Source organism: Hyperolius riggenbachi, chromosome 4 (genome assembly GCF_040937935.1).
Source record: "Hyperolius riggenbachi isolate aHypRig1 chromosome 4, aHypRig1.pri, whole genome shotgun sequence".
Taxonomy (NCBI): Eukaryota; Metazoa; Chordata; class Amphibia; order Anura; family Hyperoliidae; genus Hyperolius; species Hyperolius riggenbachi.
In genome coordinates this window covers 276,294,541-276,315,203 of record NC_090649.1, presented here as the reverse complement: position 1 = coordinate 276,315,203, position 20,663 = coordinate 276,294,541, and the positions used below count along the sequence as shown (strand labels likewise).

Sequence of the window (20,663 nt, the reverse complement as noted above, 5' to 3'; positions counted from 1 at the left end):
AAAAGTGGCCGGTCCTTAAGGGGTAAAAAGCCCTAGGTCCTCAAGTGGTTAAGTGGCTTTTTATTTTCACCACCTATCTATGTAAATCTGCTTACAAAGCTTCAAGTTTTTGCATAATTTACATTGTTGATTAGTGATTAAATCACCCCCCCCCCCCCATTCTTTTCCAGTGACTAAATGGGAAATTGGAGGTAACCTTAATGAATTCCAATAATGCTCTAATTACTAGAAAAACCTAAGGATACGTTACATAAAAACATGGTTCTGCAGATTCTTTCCCCCATGCTACAAATTCGTAATGCTGAATCAAGAAGGGATTGTTATCCTAATTGACTTGTCTGAATTTTACCCTGAATGTTGCCCACTAGAGTTGCTTCTGTTACCGTATAGTTTATAAAAATTGTGAAGGCCCCCCTTTCCCCGTGGCTGTGTAGAATGAAAAAGTAGATTGATCTCACCAGTCCCGTTTTTTCTCTCCCCACCGGCTGCTCCTTCTTGTCTCTTCACTCCCGAGTCCTGAGCACGTGTGTGACATAACAAATGCTATAGAGGGCAAACACAAGGGTCTCTGCAGTATGTACCTTATGTGACCACTAGAGGCCTCTAGTATTTGGCTTGTAGCATTTGTTATTTTACACAGGTGCCTGGGGACTTTCGCTCCTCCTACAGCTAAATTGGTCACGTGGGAAGATATAATTTTTTGTGCAAATACTGTGCTCAATCCCATCGTCTTGTTTCGTCCTGGACGCTACCTGTACTTCTGTGTCCTCTGGTGGGGGTCAAAACACAATGCGTTTACTAAACTACAGGAACCAATGCCAAATGCTTTTCTGCTTATTTGAACTGAGCCTTACAGAGTTCATACCTAACTGTAACAGAGGAGCTGAAAATCTAATGTCCCTACCACAGTCTAGGGACAGTTTTAAGAGGAATCTATTAACTTTGTTTTTGTAATGTACTAGTAGACCCAAGCCTGTTTAAAAACGGGCTCTAGGGTCTGTTTCTCGCCGCCGCATGTTACTGCGCACATATTACATATGTTCATAAAATGTACTGTTCGTACACACACACACACACACACACACACTCACACTCACACTCACACTCACTCTCTCTCTTTCTCTCACTCTCACTCACTCTCTCTCACTCTCTCTCACTCACTCTCTCTCTCACACTCTCTCACACTCTCTCACTCTCTCTCTCACACACTCTTACACTCACTCTCTCTCACTCTCTCTCACTCTCTCACTCTCTCAGGGCCCGTTTCCACTCTCGCGGAAACGGCCGCGAATCCGCAGAGTTTCCCCGCAGGCAAATCGCGCGGGGAAACTCTGCCATATGGGGATAACGGCGCCGCCGGCCGAATCGCTTGCAGTAGCGATTCGGCCGGAAACCCCCACAGAATTCGCGGCGGAGGCTGCGATCCCCATAGCCGTGCATGGCACGGCTGATGGGAATCGCCTGCGATCCCGCCCACCCCGCTCAGTGCCGGCGTGCGTCTACGAGACGCACGCCGCACTAGTGGAAACGAGCCCTCACTCTCTCACTCACTCTCTCACTCTCTCACTCTCTCACTCACTCACAATTACTCACTCACTCACAATTACTCACTCACTCTCCACAATTCACTAAGCTTTATCAAACACTTTATCAAACGTTTGATAGTTTACTTTATGGATAAAACTAATATTGAATTCACTAAGGTGTTATATATTTATTGAATGTTTTATCAATAAAACGTTCAATAAATCTAGTAACACCTTAGTGAATTCAAAATTAGATTTTAGAAAGGTTATATAGAAATGTTATTGTATTATATTGTATAGATTTTACCCATGAGGTAAATTATCAACCATTTGATAAATTGTTTGATAAAGCTTAGTGAATTGAGGCCAATATATTCAATAGGCTGTTGTTTTCTCTAGACTCTGCGACGGCATTTGATGTCATGTTTTTGAAGAACCTATACGCTAATCTGAAAAGATTCATGTTAGCTGAGGTTTGCTGGGTCCACCTTTTTGTACACAGGTCCATTGCCTAAACTGTGTGCCAGCGGTTTGATCTTGCCTGAATTTGCACTAGAGGAAGGTACCAGACTAGGCTACCTTTTTTTTCTGTGTTAAATAAAATGTCAGCTGCAGTGTTGGTCACCAAAATCAGACAAGATCAGTCCATTCAAGACTTCCAAGAATTAATCTGTAGAAAAAAACTATGCATGTATGCAGTTGCTATTATCCTTTTCTTAGCCCACCCACATGTATCGTTAAATAGAGATGTAGATACCATTTCAGACTTTGGCAACTCTTTTGTGTTGTGAGTCGCCTAAATTGGTGATATTCTCAGTCGACAATCCTATTTACCAAATTCTCTATCAAATGGGTTCATCTTTTTACATATTAACCCTCTGGTTGCAAGAGAAGACTGTTTGGTCAAGTGTGCCTGTCAGTTGCAGAGCATACCAGTCTTATAAAAATTACCATGCTCCTTGAGATTGCAAGTATTCTGTCATTGTTCCCTGTATAGAGGAATCTTTTAAAGCCTCCCTATATTTTTCATGTGGAATTCCTTAAAGGTCAAACTCAAATACATTGTACTTAAAAGTCCAACTTATGAAGGTGTCATGGCTCTTCCTGCCTTGCGCAGGTATAGATGCAAACCAGTATTGTGCAGAGGTTCTGGGCTTTCCCTCAACTGATGGTCCCCTTTTGCTTCCCGTAAAAAAATGATGAAAGTGGGATGGGATCAACAGATTTAAATGCTGTACTGTCTCCTGCTTAGTGTGTTTGGAGTTGAGGACAAAGACTGTAATTGCTATACTTGACTTCCCTCTGGGGTACAGTATAGCAGAGCTACACCTCTGGGTGTAACGTTTGAGAACTTGAAATTAGATATTGACTCCCTAGCAGTGTATTGTTCAAATGCTTTTATGGTCTCCAGTTTTATTTCCCTACACTAGAAGCCCAGGTAGTCTCAACCCAAGTTGTGGATTTGCTTAAAGGGAAGGTCCAAGCAAAATAAAAAAATGCGTTTCACTTACCTGGGGCTTCTACCAGCCCCTTGCAGCCATCCTGTGCCCTTGTAGCCACTGACTGCTGCTCCAGTCCCCCGCTGGCAGCTTGCCGACCTCGGAGGTCGGTGGGTCGCATTGCGTACATTTTTACGCATTCCCGCTAGTGCAGGAACATTAACACATACATTTTTACGCGTTAGTGGTTCAATGCGTAAAAATTTACGCATTGATTCACTAATGCGTAAAAATGTATGTGTTAATGTTCCTGCACTAGCGGGAATGCGTAAAAATGTACGCAATGCGACCCGCCGACCTCCAAGGTCGGCATGCTGCCAGCGGGGGACTAGAGCAGCAGTGAGTGACTACGAGGGCACAGGATGGCTGCATGGGGCTGGTAGAAGCCCCAGGTAAGTGAAACTCATTTTTTTTTATTTTGCTTGGACCTTCCCTTTAAATTCGATCTTGCCACACTTAGCAGTATATTCTCATGCTACATGATGATGCTCAACACTCAGAGAGATCCCTGTCTAAGTGGCATATCTATCTGCCACACTGTGCTGGTGATGGATTAACACAGATTTACATATCAGGCGTATTTAATTCCTCAACAGCTTATTTAAATTCTCAAATGAAACCTATCCAACATGCTCAAAATGTCTGAGAATGTCCCCTTCCTTCTATCACCATTTTTGTAAATATTCTATTGCCAGTGTATCTTTTCAGGGTAATATTTTGAAGATATGACACTTTGAGAAAATGTAAAGTAGTCCGTGCACAGCTTATATAACAGGGTAAATTAGTTGTCCCATCAAAATAACTCAACACACACTTAGGGGTGTACTCGCTTTTGTTGCCTGCGGTGTAAACATTAATGGCTATCCGTTGAGTTATTCTGATGAGACAGTAGATTTACACTGTTTATACAAGCTATACACTGACCACTTTACATGGTATCAAAGTATCATATCTTCAGTGTTTTGCCATTAAAAAAGTTACCATAAATGATTTACAAAAATGTGAGAAGTGTACTTACTTTTATGAGAAACTGCTTCTACTTGTATCCACTTTATTTTGTTGTATCTAAATGTCCACTACTGTATTCACTTATATCCCTGGGTGGGGGTTCTGTTACTCAACTGTATCTTATGTCAGGTTCTACAGCCGAAATGTTGCCATGGAGCCCCATTTTTTGTAGTTACACCTCTGGACAAAGATACAGTGGGATGCGAAAGTTTAGGCAACCTTGTTAATCATCATGATTTTCCTATATAAATCGTTGGTTGTTTAGGCAGGTGCATAAATTTGGGCACTACAAAAAAGAAATGAAATCAATATTTAGTAGATCATCCTTTTGCAGAAATTACAGCCTCTAAATGCCTCCTGTAGGTTCCAATGAGAGTCTGGATTCTGGCTGAAGGTATTTTGGACCATTCCTCTTTACAAAACATCTGTAGTTCATTCAGGTTTGATGGCTTCCGAGCATGGACAGCTCTCTTTAACTCACACCACAGATGTTCAATTATATTCAGGTCTGGGCACTAAGATGGCCATTCCAGAACGTTGTACTTGTTCCTCTGCATGAATGCCTTAGTGGATTTTGAGCAGTGTTTAGGGTTGTTGTCTTGTTGAAAGATCCAGCCCCGACGCAGCTTCAGCTTTGTCACTGATTCCTGGACATTGGTCTCCACAATCTGCTGATACTGAGTGGAATCTATGCGTCCCTCAACTTTGACAAGATTCCCAGTCCCTGCACTGACCACACAGCCCCACAGCATGATGGAACTACCACCATATTTTACTGTAGGTAGCAGGTGTTTTTCTTGGAATGCTGTGTTGTTTTTCTTCCATGCATAACGCCCCTTGTTATGCCCAAATAACTCAATTTTAGTTTCATCAGTCCACAGCACCTTATTCCAAAATGAAGCTGGCTTGTCCAAATGTGCTTTAGCATACCTCTGTTTGTGCTGTGGATGGAGAAAAGGCTTCCTCTGCATCAATCTCGCATACAGCATCTCCTTGTAAAATGCGCCCAATAGTTGAACGATACACAGGGACTCCATCTGCAGCAAGATGATGTTGTAGGTCTTTGGTGCTGGTCTGTGGGTTGACGCTGACTGTTCTTACCATTCGTCGCTTCTGTTTATCCAAGATTTTTCTCGGTCTGCCACTTCGAGCCATAACTTGAACTGAGCCTGTGGTCTTCCATTTCCTCAATATGTTCCTAACTGTGGAAACAGACAGCTGAAATCTCTGAGACAGCTTTCTATATCCTTCCCCTAAACCATGATGGTGAACAATCTTTGTCTTCAGTTCATTTGAGAGTTGTTTTGAGACCACTATGTTGCTACTCTTCATAGAAAATTAGAAGATGAGGGAAACTTACAATTGACCCCCTTAAATACTCTTTCTTATATTTGGATTCACCTGTGTATGTAGGTCAGGGGTCACTGAGCTTACCAAGCCAATTTGAGTTCCAATAATTAGTTCTAAAGGTTTTGGAATCAATAAAATGCCAACAGTGCCTAAATTTATGCACCTGCCCAATTTTATTTAAACAATTATTGTGCACTTTCAGTAAATCCAATAAACTTCATTTCACTTCTCAAATATCACTGTGTGTGTCTTCTATATGATATATTTAACTGACAATTTTTATCGTAACAACCAACGACTTATGCAGGAAAATCATGGCAATTTACAAGATTGCCTAAACTTTCACATTCCCACTGTATATCTCCCAACAGCCCCTGGGAAGTAGGAGAAGCTGCTTAAAGGATACCAGAGCCAAAGCACATATGAAAAACTTGGGAGCAGGCATGTATGGTGAGCCGTCCTGATGCTCACCTCCCCCCCCCCCCATTCTCCTTTCTGCTCCTTCGCTGCTTCTAAATACTCTCCGTCACCCTCTTCCAGGTCGACCGTGGCCGGGAGCACACTGCGCATGACAGATGATGTCATGTGCAGTGTGCTTCCGGCTGGCGTCACGCTGTAGGACACGTGCAGATGGGCCAGAGCAGGCGCCGTAATGCCTGACTCTGGCGACCCGAAAGAGACAAGACAAGACAAATTAACATTTATATCACGCTTTTCTCCTGGCGGACTCAAAGCGCCAGAGCAGCAGCCACTAGGGCGCGCTCTATAGGCAATAGCAGTGTTAGGGAGACTTGCCCAAGGTCTCCTACTGAACAGGTGCTGGCTTACTGAACAGGCAGAACCAAGATTCGAACTCTGGTCTCCTGCGTGAGGCAGAGCCCTTAACCATTACACCATCCAGCCACTAGAGGGTGCCAGAGATCATTTAGAAGGAGCAGAAAGGAGAACGGGGGGCGCGGTGGGCATCAGGATGGCTCACCATGCATGCCTGCTCCCCCCCCCCCCCCATTTCTCATATGTCCTTCGGCTCTGGTATCCTTTAAAGGTACCCATAAGGGCCCTTTCACACTGGCTGTGTTTCATTTTGTTTTTGAAAAAGCTTGCAAACACAAGTACAGTAAATATACAATTGGAATCGTGGGAATGCATTCATGTGTTTTGCGATTGCCTTTTGTGCTTTTTGGTGTGAAAGAGCCCTAAGTGACGTGACATGATAAGATGGACATCTGTATGTACAGTGGCAAGCATACAAATAAAAATGCTGTGTTCCTTTTTTTTTTCCTCTCTGAAAGAATTAATATTTAGCTATGTAAGTTTCTCTACAGTTGGATCCAGACTGACTATAGGGTCCCTCAATGAATTACAGCTATAAACTCCTCTCCTTTCAGAGCACTGAGCTTCTGAGAGCAGGGGATAGACTGGGCCGGTTCTCTCATGAAGCAAGGTGAAACATTTGCATCAGGCAGCAGAGATTACAGGGGCAGAATGTTTGTACTGTGTTTACTCTAACAGCATGCAGTCAGAGTAGGAGGAGAAGTGAGAGGAGAGCGAGGTGAAGAGGTCATCATTGGGGAAAAGCAGCTTGTTGCTCTGTGTGAGGAGTCTGACAGTGAGTAAGGAGGGGGCAGGCAGGAGAGCAGCAGTGTTTCATTTGACTTGCACAGCAAAAGAGAGGAGGTGGCACTGCTGTCCTGACTGGGGAGGAATGGAGTGGCTAAGTGGAGGCAGTTTGTCACAGACTCCCAGCCAGCAAGTGTGCTATTGTGTTGAGCTGCAGCATGTCATGTGAGAACTTCAAATGAAGCAGAATAAATTGTCAGGTGCTATGCGATCATTACATATCAAAGGGAGGGGGGCGCATCCTTACCAGTTTGCCTCAGGCAGCAAAAAGTCCACAGTTCATATATTTTAGCTCTCTGAGCTGAGACAAAACACTAAAATCTACTTTTTAAGTTTTTAAACAAAGCATAAAACTGTGAGATTTCTAAGGACCGATTTACAAGAGTGTCCTATTGCATCTCATCTAAATGCTTTTATACACGATTGCAAAAAAGCTTTTAGCCGATTTTGGCGGCATGTGTCATGACATGACAAAGCGATCCTGGAAGCTACATGTTGCTGGGTAGATGACCCCAAACATTGGGACATAAAACGCAGTTTTTGTGCAAGTGAGGGTAAACGACGTTACCGGCGCTGTCTATTCATTTGAAGGCGCTTAAATTATGTGGGCTGTGGTCCTGGTTTAATGACATGGGACACCAGTGGGAACTGACCATAAAGGAGGATAGATACAATTGTTTATGCCATCAGTTTATTTTCACTTAAGGTTCACTACAATGGATACTCAAGATGAAGTGCTCTGTTAAAATGGTGGCTACTGCATTGTGTGGGCATGAGTCCTGATGCATATCGCTCCTCTTGATCCCTCTTTTCCCTGCAAAAGGCCCTGTTAGTGGCTGTGACTTGACCAAGTCGCGGACCTTTAACCTGGACATAGTAGCCTGCGCATGCGCAGTATGTCCGATCCACCCTCTTGTACTGTGGTCTGAGCAGGAGCGTACATGCTGGTAATGCAGGAGCTGGGGGAGGGACATAGCCACAAGGGGGGCGTATCGGACATACTGCCCATGTGCAGCCTAGTATATTCAGGCTAAAGGCCAGTGACTTGGCCTTGTTGTGGCTGCTAATGGGACCTTTTGCAGCGGAAGGGAGGGGCACGGGAGTGATCAGGGGCTGTGGGTAAGCATCAGGACTTATATATCCACACATCACAGTAGCCGCCATTTTACCATAGCGCTTCAGCTGGGGTATCCCTTAAGGCGTTAAATGTCAGAAACAGGTGTCTAATATTGCTGAGATTAATTTATAGAATTTTTATATACAATAGGGTTAGCCTAGCTTGTGGCAGATTGTAGAAACCACATTTTTTACTTCAAATTTGCTTTCATACGATATTCACTGTCATTGTAGAGCTGCACCTCACACTTTTCATTTTGGATAAAGTAAAAAATAGCTAGGTTGTCATGTTTTTTTATTGTTGTGTGTGAAAAGATGGTAACATTTCTTGTACATTAACATATTTTATTTGTGTATGAGTGGATTTGGGTCAGGCAGATGGAAATCAAGTACATACATGGTTAGTGAAATGGCGTGAGAATTTGACACATATACTTGTCTCCCTTCCTGGCTAATTGCTAATAAATATTTAATTTCTGGCTTTTACAGAAAAGATGACAAAGAATATGCACTGAAGCAAATTGAAGGTACAGGAATATCCATGTCAGCCTGTAGAGAGATTGCAGTAAGTGTTAAGCAATTAAAATATATGTATATATAATGATGGTTTATACTTATAATATAACTATGAGTTCATTACTATAAACCTATATGCAGTTAAAGAGAGTCTGAAGCGAGAATAAATCTCGCTTCAGACCTTATACATAGCAGGGGCATGTGTGCCCCTGCTAAACCGCCGCTATCCCGCGGCTTAACGGGGGTCCCTTTACCCCCAAATCCCCTCGGTGCAGCGGGGGAGCGCTCCCTGGTTGGGGCAGGGCTAACCGCCGCAGCCCTGCCCCACGCGCATCTGTCAGCGCGTATCTCCGCCTCTCCCCCGCCCCTCTCAGTCTTCCACTGAGAGGGGCGGGGGAGAGGCGGCGATGCGCCGCTGATAGGCGCGACTGGTGGCAGGGCTGCAGCCGTTAGCCCTGCCTCCAGGAACAGAAGATTTACGACCAAGTCACGACCAAGTGTTGCGGGGGTGGGTTTGGGGGTGAAGGGACAACCGTTTAGCCGCGGGATAGCGGCGTTTTAGTAGGGGCACACGTGCCCCTGCTAACTATGAGCCCTGAAGCGAGAATTATTCTCGCTTCAGAGTCTCTTTAAAATAAGCCTGTGTCCAACAGTTGTGGAGCACATGGACGATGCTGCTGCTGTATAAATCATTAACTAGTTTCTGCAAAACGGACATTTTGCACTTTTTAGTGCAAAAGCCACCACTGGGTGGGCGGGAAGTAGTTAAAGGACACCTAAACTGAAAGGTATATGAAGGCTGCCATATTTATTTCCTTTTAAACAATACTAGTTGCCTGGTTGTCCTGCTGATCCTCTGCCTCTAATACTTTTAGCCATAGACCCTGAACAAGCATCCACATCATGTGCTCTGACTGAAGTCTGACTGGATTAGCTGCATGCTTTTTTTCACATGTGGGATTCAGACACTACTGCAGCCAAGGAGATCAGTAGGAAGCCAAAAAACTGGTATTATTTAGAAGGAAATAAATATGGCAGCTTCCATATTTCTCTCACTTCAGCAATACTGAAGTGAAAAATAAATTAAAAAAACCATACCTATGGAGAGGGAAGGCTCTGGGTCCAATAGAGCCTTCCCGTTCCTCTGAAGACCCCCTTGTTCCAGCGCTGTCACCCCAGTTTGAATATGCTGCCACGGGAGGCTTCAGAAAGGCTTCAGGAGCCCAAGTGTTCCTGAAGACTGGCGGCTCCGTACTGCGCAGGCACGAGTGCATGCTCATGTATGGTCGCACATGCACAGTACAAAGCCGCCCGTCTTTGGGAGCACTTGGGTTCCCGAAGCCTCCCATGGCGCCACAGAGCAGTATTCAACCTATCAGTTGAGTACTGCTAACAGGTTGACGGCACTGGAATGAGGGGACCATGAGAGGAATGGGATAGGCTCTATAGGACCCGGAGCCTTCTGTTTCCATAGGTAAGTATCTTTTATTTCTTTTTATTATTTTTTTCACTTCAGTATTGCTTTAAGAATAATAGGTACTTTTACCAGGCGTGAGCAGCTTAGTGAAGGTGGAATGGTGGGCATAATCAATATATCCGGTCTCCATTCCATAAGTAGTTCATTTTAAATATTTATTATTACATTATTACAGATTTTCCTAAACCATACATGTGTTTTAAAAACTCTTAAGTAGCCCACTCCTAGCAGAGTAAGGGCTGGGACACACCAGAACGATTTAGGATGCATTTTTGAAGCTCTGACAATCACCGGCACTTTCAAAAACTCTTTGCTATTGTTAGTCAATGGTGGTGAGCCCAAGCGTTTGGGCTCCAATACATAGTATATGTGTTACCTTTATCGCCAGAAAAAGCAGCGCAAAATGCTGACACAAAGTGCTAGTGATTGTGTTTTGCAAATTCTAGTGTGTCCCAGTCCTTACATTGCGCAAGTCCCACTCCTAGCAGAGTAAAACTGCGCAGGTCATTTTGATGCCTGGCTCAAGTGATTCAACTCTTATACACTATTTCCCTTCGCTGTTATGCTGTAGAAGTTTAGTCCCCAACCCACAGCCCACTGCTGGAGGCTGTGCTGAGACAGGCTGCACACAGACTACTCCACTGTGCCCTGAATACTGAGAGTAGCGTCCCTCAACTCTGTAGGATGCAGGAGAGAAGCAGAGCCATCTGCAGCTAATCTTTCTGCTGCCACCTGGTGTGTGTCCTTTGTAAAGCAGCATGCTTTCTGTCTGTACTGATGGTGGTGAGGTGAGCAGAGGAAACTCACTGAGCAGGAGATGCTGAAGATTAGCATGGGGAGTAGGAAAGGCTGAAAGTGAGTGAGGGGGTTAAGTGATGCTGAAAGTGAGTGTGGGTAATAGAGAAGGTAAGTGAGGGGAGTAGGGAAGGCTGAAAGTGAGCGAGATGAGTAGGGAAGGCTGAAAGTGAGTGTGTGTGTGGAGGGAGGGGGGTAGGGAAGGCTGTGTGTGAGTAGGGGAAGTAGGAGAGGCTGAAAGTGAGTAGGGGAGTAGGGTAGGCTGAATGTGTGTGTGTGTGTGTGTGTGTGTGTGTGGGGGGGGGGGGGGGTAGGGAAGGCTGAATGTGAGTGTGGGTAATAGGGAAAGCTAAGGGTGAGCAGGGAGAGGAAAGGTTGTAGGTGAGGCTGCAGAGGCGAGTACAGTAAGAAGATGACCAGAGGGAGTGTAATTTGTAAATGAGGGAAAGAAGGGAGACTGCATGTAAGTGAGAAACAGAGACTGGATATGAGGGAGAGAGACTTGAAGTGTACGAGAGCTCATTTTAAAAAAAAAATGTATACATACCTGGGGCTTCCTCCAGCCCCATATGCTCCGATCCTCCCACGCCGCCTTCCTCTTCTTCAGCGCCACTACCCGGTCCCCGCATTTCCGTCAGTTGGAGCCAGTCTGGCGTAATAGAAGTGCGTCCTCTACCTATCTGTCCGGCAGCTGCTGGAGAGAGACGCAAAGAGCACACTTCTCCTGCGTAGACTGTAGCCGACTGACGGAAGTGCGGGGACCCGGTACCAGCGCTGCAGAAGACTGAGGACGGCGACCCACACTGTGGGTCTGACCAGCCTGAGGAAAGGTTGCTTGGCTTGGCTGTCGCTGGATATTAGCCCTGCACTTTTTACCTGTTTAATGATTTTTGAATTAAAGAGCTATGTTTTAAGTTGTATATTCCATGCAGGGACATGACCTGTGACACAACATGTTTTAGAGGTGACCCCAAGAGAAATGTGAAAAAAACCTTTTTGCCTTCTTTTCCTTAAAGGGACACTTAAGCCAGAAAAAAAATGAGTTTTACTCACCATGGGCTTCTACCAGCCTCCTGCAGCAGTCCTGAGCCCTCGCAGCCACTCACTAATCCTCTGGTCCCCCGCTGAAAGATACGCGTTGACGCATATTTATGCGTTGGCAACGCGTATTTTTGTACACGTTGCGGCCCGCAATGGCGCTAATTGCAGTCGGGAATGCGAAGGAAGCTACGCGTGGCTAGTCCTGACGGACCTAACGGCAAAAATGAAACTAGCTGGCCGCAGGGGACTAGAGGATTAGTGAGTGGCTGCGAGGGCACAGGACTGCTGCAGGGGGCTGGTAGAAGCCCCAGGTGAGTAAAACTCATTTTTTTTTTTCCGGCTTAAGTGTCCCTTTAAAAAGCATAAGGGCCTGTTTCCACTATATGCAGATTGGATGCAGAAAAACTGACTCTAATGAATGCCTATGGGCCTGTTTCCACTAAATGTGATTTTTCTGATGCAGATTTTCCCATAGGCATTCATTGAATTCAGTTTTTCTGCATCCAATCTGCGTCTGATTTGCGTGTAGTGGAAACAGGCCCTAAAGCAGCATAAATATGACTGAGGATGAACTCTTTTCTTTACATCATTTCAGTTCTTCTTTAACCACTTAAGTACTAGCGGTCTCTGCCCCCTTAAGGACCAGAGACCGCTAGTACAATAACGACAGAATCGCGACGAATCACCACGCATACCCGCCGCAATCGCAGTCACCGCTGCATGCCGGGATCCTTCTAACATCCACTCTGCCGTCTCTATGACGGCAGAGTCATGTGAACCGGTCAGGAGCCACTTTCATTGGCTCCTGACCGCGTCTATCGGTGAAAGCCAATGGGAGCGGCTTACATTGATAGACACGGCCAGGAGCCAATGAAATCGGCTCCTGACCGGCTCACATGGCTCTGCCGTCATAGAGACAGGCAGAGCCAGTGAGCTGCGGCAAGAGACGTCGGGTTTGAGTGGCGTTATCGGCGGTGAGCGACGGAAACGGTGGATGCTCGCTGTGGGAGGTGATTGATATCTACGCCCTGCCATCCAGGAGCCCACCAAAACTGGGAGTAGATTTCAATCATTTTGGTCCTTAAGTAGTTAAAAGGGTTTTCTCTAATGTAAAGGTCTGACTGAGAGATTTCTGTGTAGAAATTTGAGGGGCCAACTCCTATAGACCCTTGTTCCATTGTCCTTTATAGTACCTGGGAAGAAATCTGAACTGACGTGTGACATGAGGAGTTAAAGAGACTCAGAGGTGAAAAAATAAAAAGATTTTATGCATACCTGGGGCTTCCTTCAGCTCCATCCACCTGGATCGCTCCCACAGCTTCGGGAACCGCGTCCCTGCACTTCCGTCATCACGGCCAGTCTACGCAGAAGTGCGCCCTCTACGTATCTCTCCAGCAGCTACTGGAGAGATAGGCAAACAGCGCACTTCGCTTACGTTAGACTGGCTCCGACTGACGTTAGTACGGGGACCTGGTCCTCTACGTATCTCTCCAGCGGCTGCTGGAGAGATAGGCAAACAGCTCACTTCTCTTACGTTAGACTGGCTCCGACTGACGTTAGTACGGGGACCTGGTGCTGGAGCTGCAGACATCGGAGGACGGCAGAGTGGGAGCGATCCAGGCAGATAGGGCTGGAGGAAAGCTCCAGCTATGTATAAAATCTTTTTATTTTTCAGCTCTGGTACACTTTAAAGCAGATCTGTTATCTGTTATATTGTTAAAGAGAACCCGAGGTGGGGATCTTAGAAAGAAATCTATACACAGAGGCTGGGTCTGGCTATAGTGCCCAGCCTCTGTTGCTAGTTAAATCCCTCCTAAGTGCCCCCTGCGCTCCGCTCTCCCCATAAATTACGGCCGCGCTCTCGGGCATTGTTTACCTCCCTAATGTCACTCACGCCGCTCTCCTGCAGAGCGCCGCTCCCCGCCCACGGCCCCTCCCTCCAATCAGCGGTGAGGGAAGGGACGCGGGCGGGGACCGGCGCTCTGCAGGAGGCGGGGGAGCGGCGTGAGTGACACTAGTGAGGTAAATACAGCACGCTGCGACACGCTGCGTGTCGCCAGCGCAGCTGTAATTTATGGGGAGAGCGGAGTGCAGGGGGGACTTAGCGGGTATTCAACTAGCAGCAGAGGCTGGGCACTATAGCCAGACCCAGCCTCTGTGTATAGATTTCTTTCTACGATCCCCACCTCGGGTTCTCTTTAAAGAGGAACTCCAGCCTAAACAAACATACTGTCAATAAGTTACATTAGTTATGTTAATTAAAATAGATAGGTAATATAATCTCTTACCCACACTGTTTTAAAAGAACAGGCAAATGTTTGATTTCATGATGGCAGCCATCTATTTGGTTGAAAGGAGGTGACAGGGAGCATGAGACACAGTTCCAACTGTCCTGTGTCCTGAGCATTCTCCCAGTTGCCAGGCAACATGAGTAATAACATAGGAAATCCCATCATGCTCTTTTTTTCTTTGATGGGTGAAGCTTAGCTAAAAATGCAGCAAAAAATGATGCTTTGGTAAGAAAAACAAAGTTCTGATGCTGTGAAACTGTTAAACACCATGCCTTTTCAGTTCTGCTGAGTAGATTTTTAGTCCGGAGGTTCACTTTAAGGTTAAAAAAACACCAAACAAACAACATATTACCACATTCATTATTCACCCCTAGTTGCCCTAAATAGCTTCCACGACTAAATTGGTTGCAGAATTTGCTACCAGAAAGAGGTAGAGCTCTTTACAGTAGCTCTGCCTCTTCTCCAGTCAATCGCCGCCGATCTCCGCCTCTCGCCTCCTGTCTCTGCTCTCTTTCAGTAATCATCCTTCCTCTCATGTTCACAGCGCTCCCTAGCTCCTTGCAAATACAAGCGTAGGAGCGCTGTGACGTAAGGTGCACGAATGGGGCCTCACAGAGGGAGGAAGAGAATGAATGGCTATGGCCTGGAAATGATACAGGGGTCGCAGCTATCTTAATTCAGGAAGTACAATACTTTAAAATGGTACAGTGGGCAAATAGAGGCAAGCAGACCAGCGGTAAGAGGGACAACTACATTTACTAAAGTAGCACTATCGAAAAATATATTTTGTAAAGCAATAGAAAATCGCTTCAGGTTCTCTTTAAAATTATAAGTAATCCACGAGATGGCTGCGACCCGGAAGTACTTCCGGGGCATTGCAGTATGCACATACTTTGTCCACTTGCTAACACAGCTGTGCATTAGAGGACATCAGCCTTGGGAATGCACGGTATGCTTTTAAGCACTGAGGAGTCGCAGCAGCAGTTGTAGACATGGGTGTTGGTGGCTGGAAACAAGGACAGAACAGCTGGAAGAGCTCTGCCTCTTCCTTTGGCCTCATATTCAACAATATAGACAAATAAATAATAGTCCGTTTGCAGGGGACACTGCTGGCAGAAACATTACTTTGATTATAAGTATGTCATAATTTAAGGGACACACCTATATGACTAATGACTTCAGGTTTCCTATGGCTACATCGAGTACTAGTCCTACTAATAGCTTTTGTGAAGGATCTTTCTATTTTTTAGCACTGCAAGGGTAAAAAAAACCAGTGCTGTTATCTATGCCAATGAGGCAGTGACTATGTGTTAGAATGGCCCAGCCAAAGTCCAGATCTAAATCCAATCGAGAATCTGTAGCAAGATCTGAAAACTGCTGTTCACAAACGCTGTCCATCTAATCTGACTGAGCTGGAGCTGTTTTGCAAAGAAGAATGGGCAATGATTTCAGTCTCTAGATGTGCAAAGCTGGTAGAGACATACCCTAAAAGACTGGCTGCTGTAATTGCATTAAAAGGTGGTTCTACAAAGTATTGACTCAGGGGGCCGAATAATTACGCACAACCCACTTTGCAGTTTTTTATTTGTAAAAATGTTTGGAATGATGTATGATTTTCGATCCACTTCTCACATGTACACTACTTTGTGTTGGTCTTTCGCATGGAATTCCAATAAAATTGATGCATGTTTGTGGCAGTAATGTGACAAAATGTGGAAAACTTCAAGGGGGCCGAATACTTTTGCAACCCACTGTACATCTGTTGCAGCATTTTTAAGTACAGTAATATTAACAGCAATACTGCTAATCTCACAAATCAAATTGTAAAGTTTACATTGTTATGGAAGTTTTCATTGAATTAGAATTCTACATATAGTTTTGCAGCTTTCTGCAAACTTACATTTTATTTAGGGGCATTTCTTTAGAAGTTTTGTCATTAAGAAATGTGTAAACAGCGCATTATAGCAGTAATTTCAATAGTACTGCTTATCGGATAAAGCTGCATTGTTCTTCTAGGAAATCCTAATCTTAGCAAACATGTGGCATGCTCAGAGTACAATATAGTCTGCACTGCTTTCCTAAAGATGCATTTGATAAAGAAATTGAAAGGGAAAATATGGATTCTTTTATAAATGTTTTTTCCTGAGTATGATGTAACTTCTGCAGCACGATATTGACTATACTTTAACTCATAGCAACTTTGCAACTAACCTTACCCCATTGCTGTTAAAACCCTTAGGCACTTTTTACACTTACACAGTTTTAGTGCGTCACAGTACTTTCCCCCGCTGCTCTCGCGCTGCGGTTCCTTGCAGCTGTTATTAGTATCTATGAGACTGGACACAGTACCCACGATGTGAAGCTTCCAACAAAGCAGACTCTGCACTGCGTTGCTCAGCAGTACGAGTAGTACTGCTCGGCACGCAATTGCATTATAGTCAATGACACCGCAACAATCTATTTAGATTGTTGCAGTAGTGATGCAGTGCACATGCGCCAATCATTCAAAATTCAGTGACATACTTCATGTCCAGCAAAGTACACATCACTGAGTGGTGGGTGAAGCTACGCAAATCACCCTGTCAGCGCACTCTGCTGCAGGGTGATTTAAACACAGAATGGTGTGGTGCGATTGTCCAGTTGCGGGCTCTCCTGCAGCAGGACAATTGTACCAGACCATGTGTGAAATTAGCATTAACCTAACTAACCAGGTCATGTTGCCATCCAGCATTGTTCATTTGTAGCATTGTCATCAGTTATCATTTGTCTGTGTGTACAGAGTTGACTTTAAAGAGAAACTCCGACCAAGAATTGAACTTTATCCAAATCAGTAGCTGATACCCCCTTTTACATGAGAAATCTATTCTTTTTCCCAAACAGACCATCAGGGGGCGCTGTATGGCTGATATTGTGGTGAAACCCCTCCCACAAAGAAATTCTGAGTACGTACTCTTGGCAGTTTCCTGTCTGTGAACCCTGTTACATTGTGGGAAATGGCTGTTTACAGCTGTTTCCAACTGCCAAAACAGCAAGCAGCAGCTACATCACTTGCCAGCAGTAAAAATGTCACCATGTGATAAATGTCAGAATATAAATCAGGGATTTAAATTATTTTACAATGGGCAAACACTGACTAAATCATTTATACATCATTATTGTAAAAATTAAGCACTTTTTTTATTACATTATTTTCACTGGAGTTCCTCTTTAACCCATAACTGATCTAAAACAGCACTAATGTAGCACTCCAAGGGTACCTGTACAGAAAAAAGTTACTTACCACAGCAGGGGAAAGCCTCTGGATGGTCAGGAGGCTTCCTTGGTCCTCATCCTCCCTTCCTGCTCTGGGCTGGGACCCTGTAATTAATGTTGGTCGCCACCATTTCCCCTCCATGGCCCAAATGCAATTAACTTTTTCTCCTGAGTTATCTCCTAGGAGAAAATGTTTCATCTCCTTTTTAAAATAATTTTTCAGCACTCTGCAATTGAAAAAGTTCCAAAAAGTAGGTGTAAAAGTACTGTCAAAATCATTCCAAGCTATTTTTTTGCTTGGAATGGCTTAAAAGTAATTTAATTTACAAGTTGTGAAAATATTTCCTAGGAGAAAAGGCAGATGAAAAATGTAATTGCATATGGCTCCATGTATGTTCATGGCTGCACTGTGGAAACGCAATGTACTGGGCACACCTGTGCACTGCGACAAACACTGACTAGATCATTTGTAAACTAATACTGTAAAAAAAAAAAAAAAAAACTTTTTTTTTTACATTACTAGTTTACAAATTATATAGTCAGTGTTTGCCCTTTGTAAAAAAACATTTCCTCACCCTGATTTTGAGTCTTAAAGAGAAACTCCAACCTAGAATTCAACTTTATCCCAATCAGTAGCTGATACCCCCTTTTACATGAGAAATATGCTTTTCACAAACAGACCATCAGGGGGCACTGTATGACTGATTTTGTGCTGAAACCCCTCCCACAAGAAGCTCTGAGTACCGCGGTACTCTGGGCAAACTGCCACAATGTAACAATGTTCACAGACAGGACTGAACAGCCTAACAGCCAAAACAGCTAGGAGCAGCTACATAACCTGCCCACAGTAAACATGTCACCATGTAATAAATGTCAGAATGTAAATCGGGCAGAGGAAAGATTTTACAATGAGCAAACGCTGACTAAATCATTTATACATAATTATGGTAAAAAATGAAGCACTTTTTTTACTACATTATTTTCACTGGAGTTCCTCTTTAAATTTATCACAGGTGGCAAGGTGCGTCACTTTTTGTTTAAATACCTGGGGCCATATGCAATTCACTTTTTCTCCTGAGTTTTCTCCTAGTAGATAACTTTTCATCTTCAGTTTAAATGAACTTTTTAGCACATTGCAATGGAAAAAGTACCCAAAAGTTGGTGAAAAAGTACTGTCAAAATCATTTTAAATATTTGTTTGCTGGTGGTGTAAAAGGCATTTTATTTACAAGTCGTGAAAATATCACCCAGGAGAAAACTCAGGGAAAAAAGTGAATTGCATGTGGGCCCTGGGCCCATATTCAATTAACCTTTTCTCCTGAATTTTCTCTTAGGAGATCATTTTTCAACTTCTTTTTAAAATAACTTTTCAGCGCCATTAAATTGAAAAAATACCAAAATGTGGGTGAACAAGTACTGTAAAAATTATTTTGAGTATTTGTTTGCTTGCTGGTGGCTTAACAGGAATTTTATTGACACAAGAGAAAAAGTAAATTGCATGTGGGCCCTGGCCTCCAAGAATGCTCTGGGCAGGAGGCTGCATAACTACATAGCTTAGAGTAAATATCACTGGTAGGGCGGGGTTGCACACTAATATACAGCAATATATAGATATAGGTAGTGTTTCTAATGCTGAAACCGTGATAATTAACCTAAAATTGGGTATGTTAAATAATGTACAGTAGTACATTCTTCTATATATCATTGAGGGGTCTCTTTAAATGATGATCTTTTATAACCTGGCTATGACACAGAACAAAAAGCCAACCTTCCCTTTATCTGGTGGTGTTATTATTATTCATATCCCTTTTGTGAGCAACTGCTAGCTAACAAATGGAAGAGTTCCAATGGTCCACTCTTGCTGTAACAAAACTACTGAATGCTTAGCTACCATAGAGCCCACTTTTCTGGAAAATGTATTTTTGGGCTTTGTGCCGAAGCACAGCTTATATTGTTTTCAGAATCACCTCAGTTAGAATAATACTTGAAACAACAGGATTTTTATGCAATACATAACTTTTTCTGCTCATCCAGCGGTACCAGGAGTGCAGTTGGGAGTAGTGCACTGCTTGCTATAATACTAGTGTGCTATGGACTATGGACTAGTATGCTATTGACTATAGCAGCAGAATTCATATAACCAGGCTAATGCTATAGTGTTAACTTTAAATGTATTAAAAAATAACACCATATTGCAGTATTGATGGAGGTAGAATTTTTGTATGCTGCCAGAGAGGGAGAGAGTGAATGTCGATCTATCTGTTACAAATAAGCAGACCATTTATATCACGCTTCAGAGCTGCAGCCACTTACAGCGTGCACCAAGGGTGTCCAGGATCATTAGGGAGCCTTGCCCAAAGACTCCTTACTGTGTTACGTACTGGCTTGAGCCGGGATTCGAACCCCGGTCAAAGGCTCAAATCCCACATAAAAGGCAACAGCCTTACCAGTACGCTATCTAGCTGACCCACTGTTAATGTAGCCTTACTGTTTGTTTTTCTTGTTTTGTATTCTATTTAATTTTTGCGGCTTCTAGTTCTCTTTAACCTAGTGAAACACAAATTAATTTACACTTTAAAACAAATAACAGTATTGAACTTTTACTGTAGCAACTGCTGGATTTGATTTTAGAAGCTGCAGATGGCCCCAACATCCCTGGCACGGCTTGAAATACTTGGAAGCAAGCAGCTAAATTCAGTGTTGTTGAGGTGTAACTACAGAGCTGTGATGTTTTGTAGTTTGCTGAGTAGGCCAAAGGAAACAAGGAGCTCTCTGTTCAATTGCTAGCAAGTGCTGGATCTATCTGGAGCTCCTGCATAGAGGATGGCATTACCCCAATAAAATTATGAACTCTGGCAACTTTATATCTCTTAAGTACTTCCATGTGTTCTGCATGGAATCTCACAGATTAGATACGGCTATTTGTAGTGGAAATGTCTACTGATAAAGGAGCTAATTGCTTTTAAATAATATATTGATTTCATTGCAGTGTGTAGAACTAGAAATATTTACTAATTGAAGTCAAGCATTAGAACAACCCACATAGAGTTACACTGTTGTAGAGCCTTGAGGGACGCTGGTGATTGTCAAGCTTCAGGAAGCACTTTAGTGGTTCCGGGGTCTTAGAAATACTTTGGGGGACTGTATTGTGTGTGCACACACATATATATAC

General features: G+C 43.8%; 1 protein-coding gene across 4 annotated transcripts in view; it reads left to right on the top strand.

The window, feature by feature from the left end:
- Positions 1-20,663, top strand: part of CDK19 (cyclin dependent kinase 19) — a 502,598-nt gene that overhangs the window by 296,707 nt on the left and 185,228 nt on the right. For all 4 annotated transcript variants that reach the window (XM_068231298.1, XM_068231299.1, XM_068231302.1 and 1 more), the window contains one exon: positions 8,609-8,684. In XM_068231298.1, the coding sequence (XP_068087399.1) occupies positions 8,609-8,684 (76 nt within the window). The remainder of the gene's footprint in view (positions 1-8,608; positions 8,685-20,663) is intronic.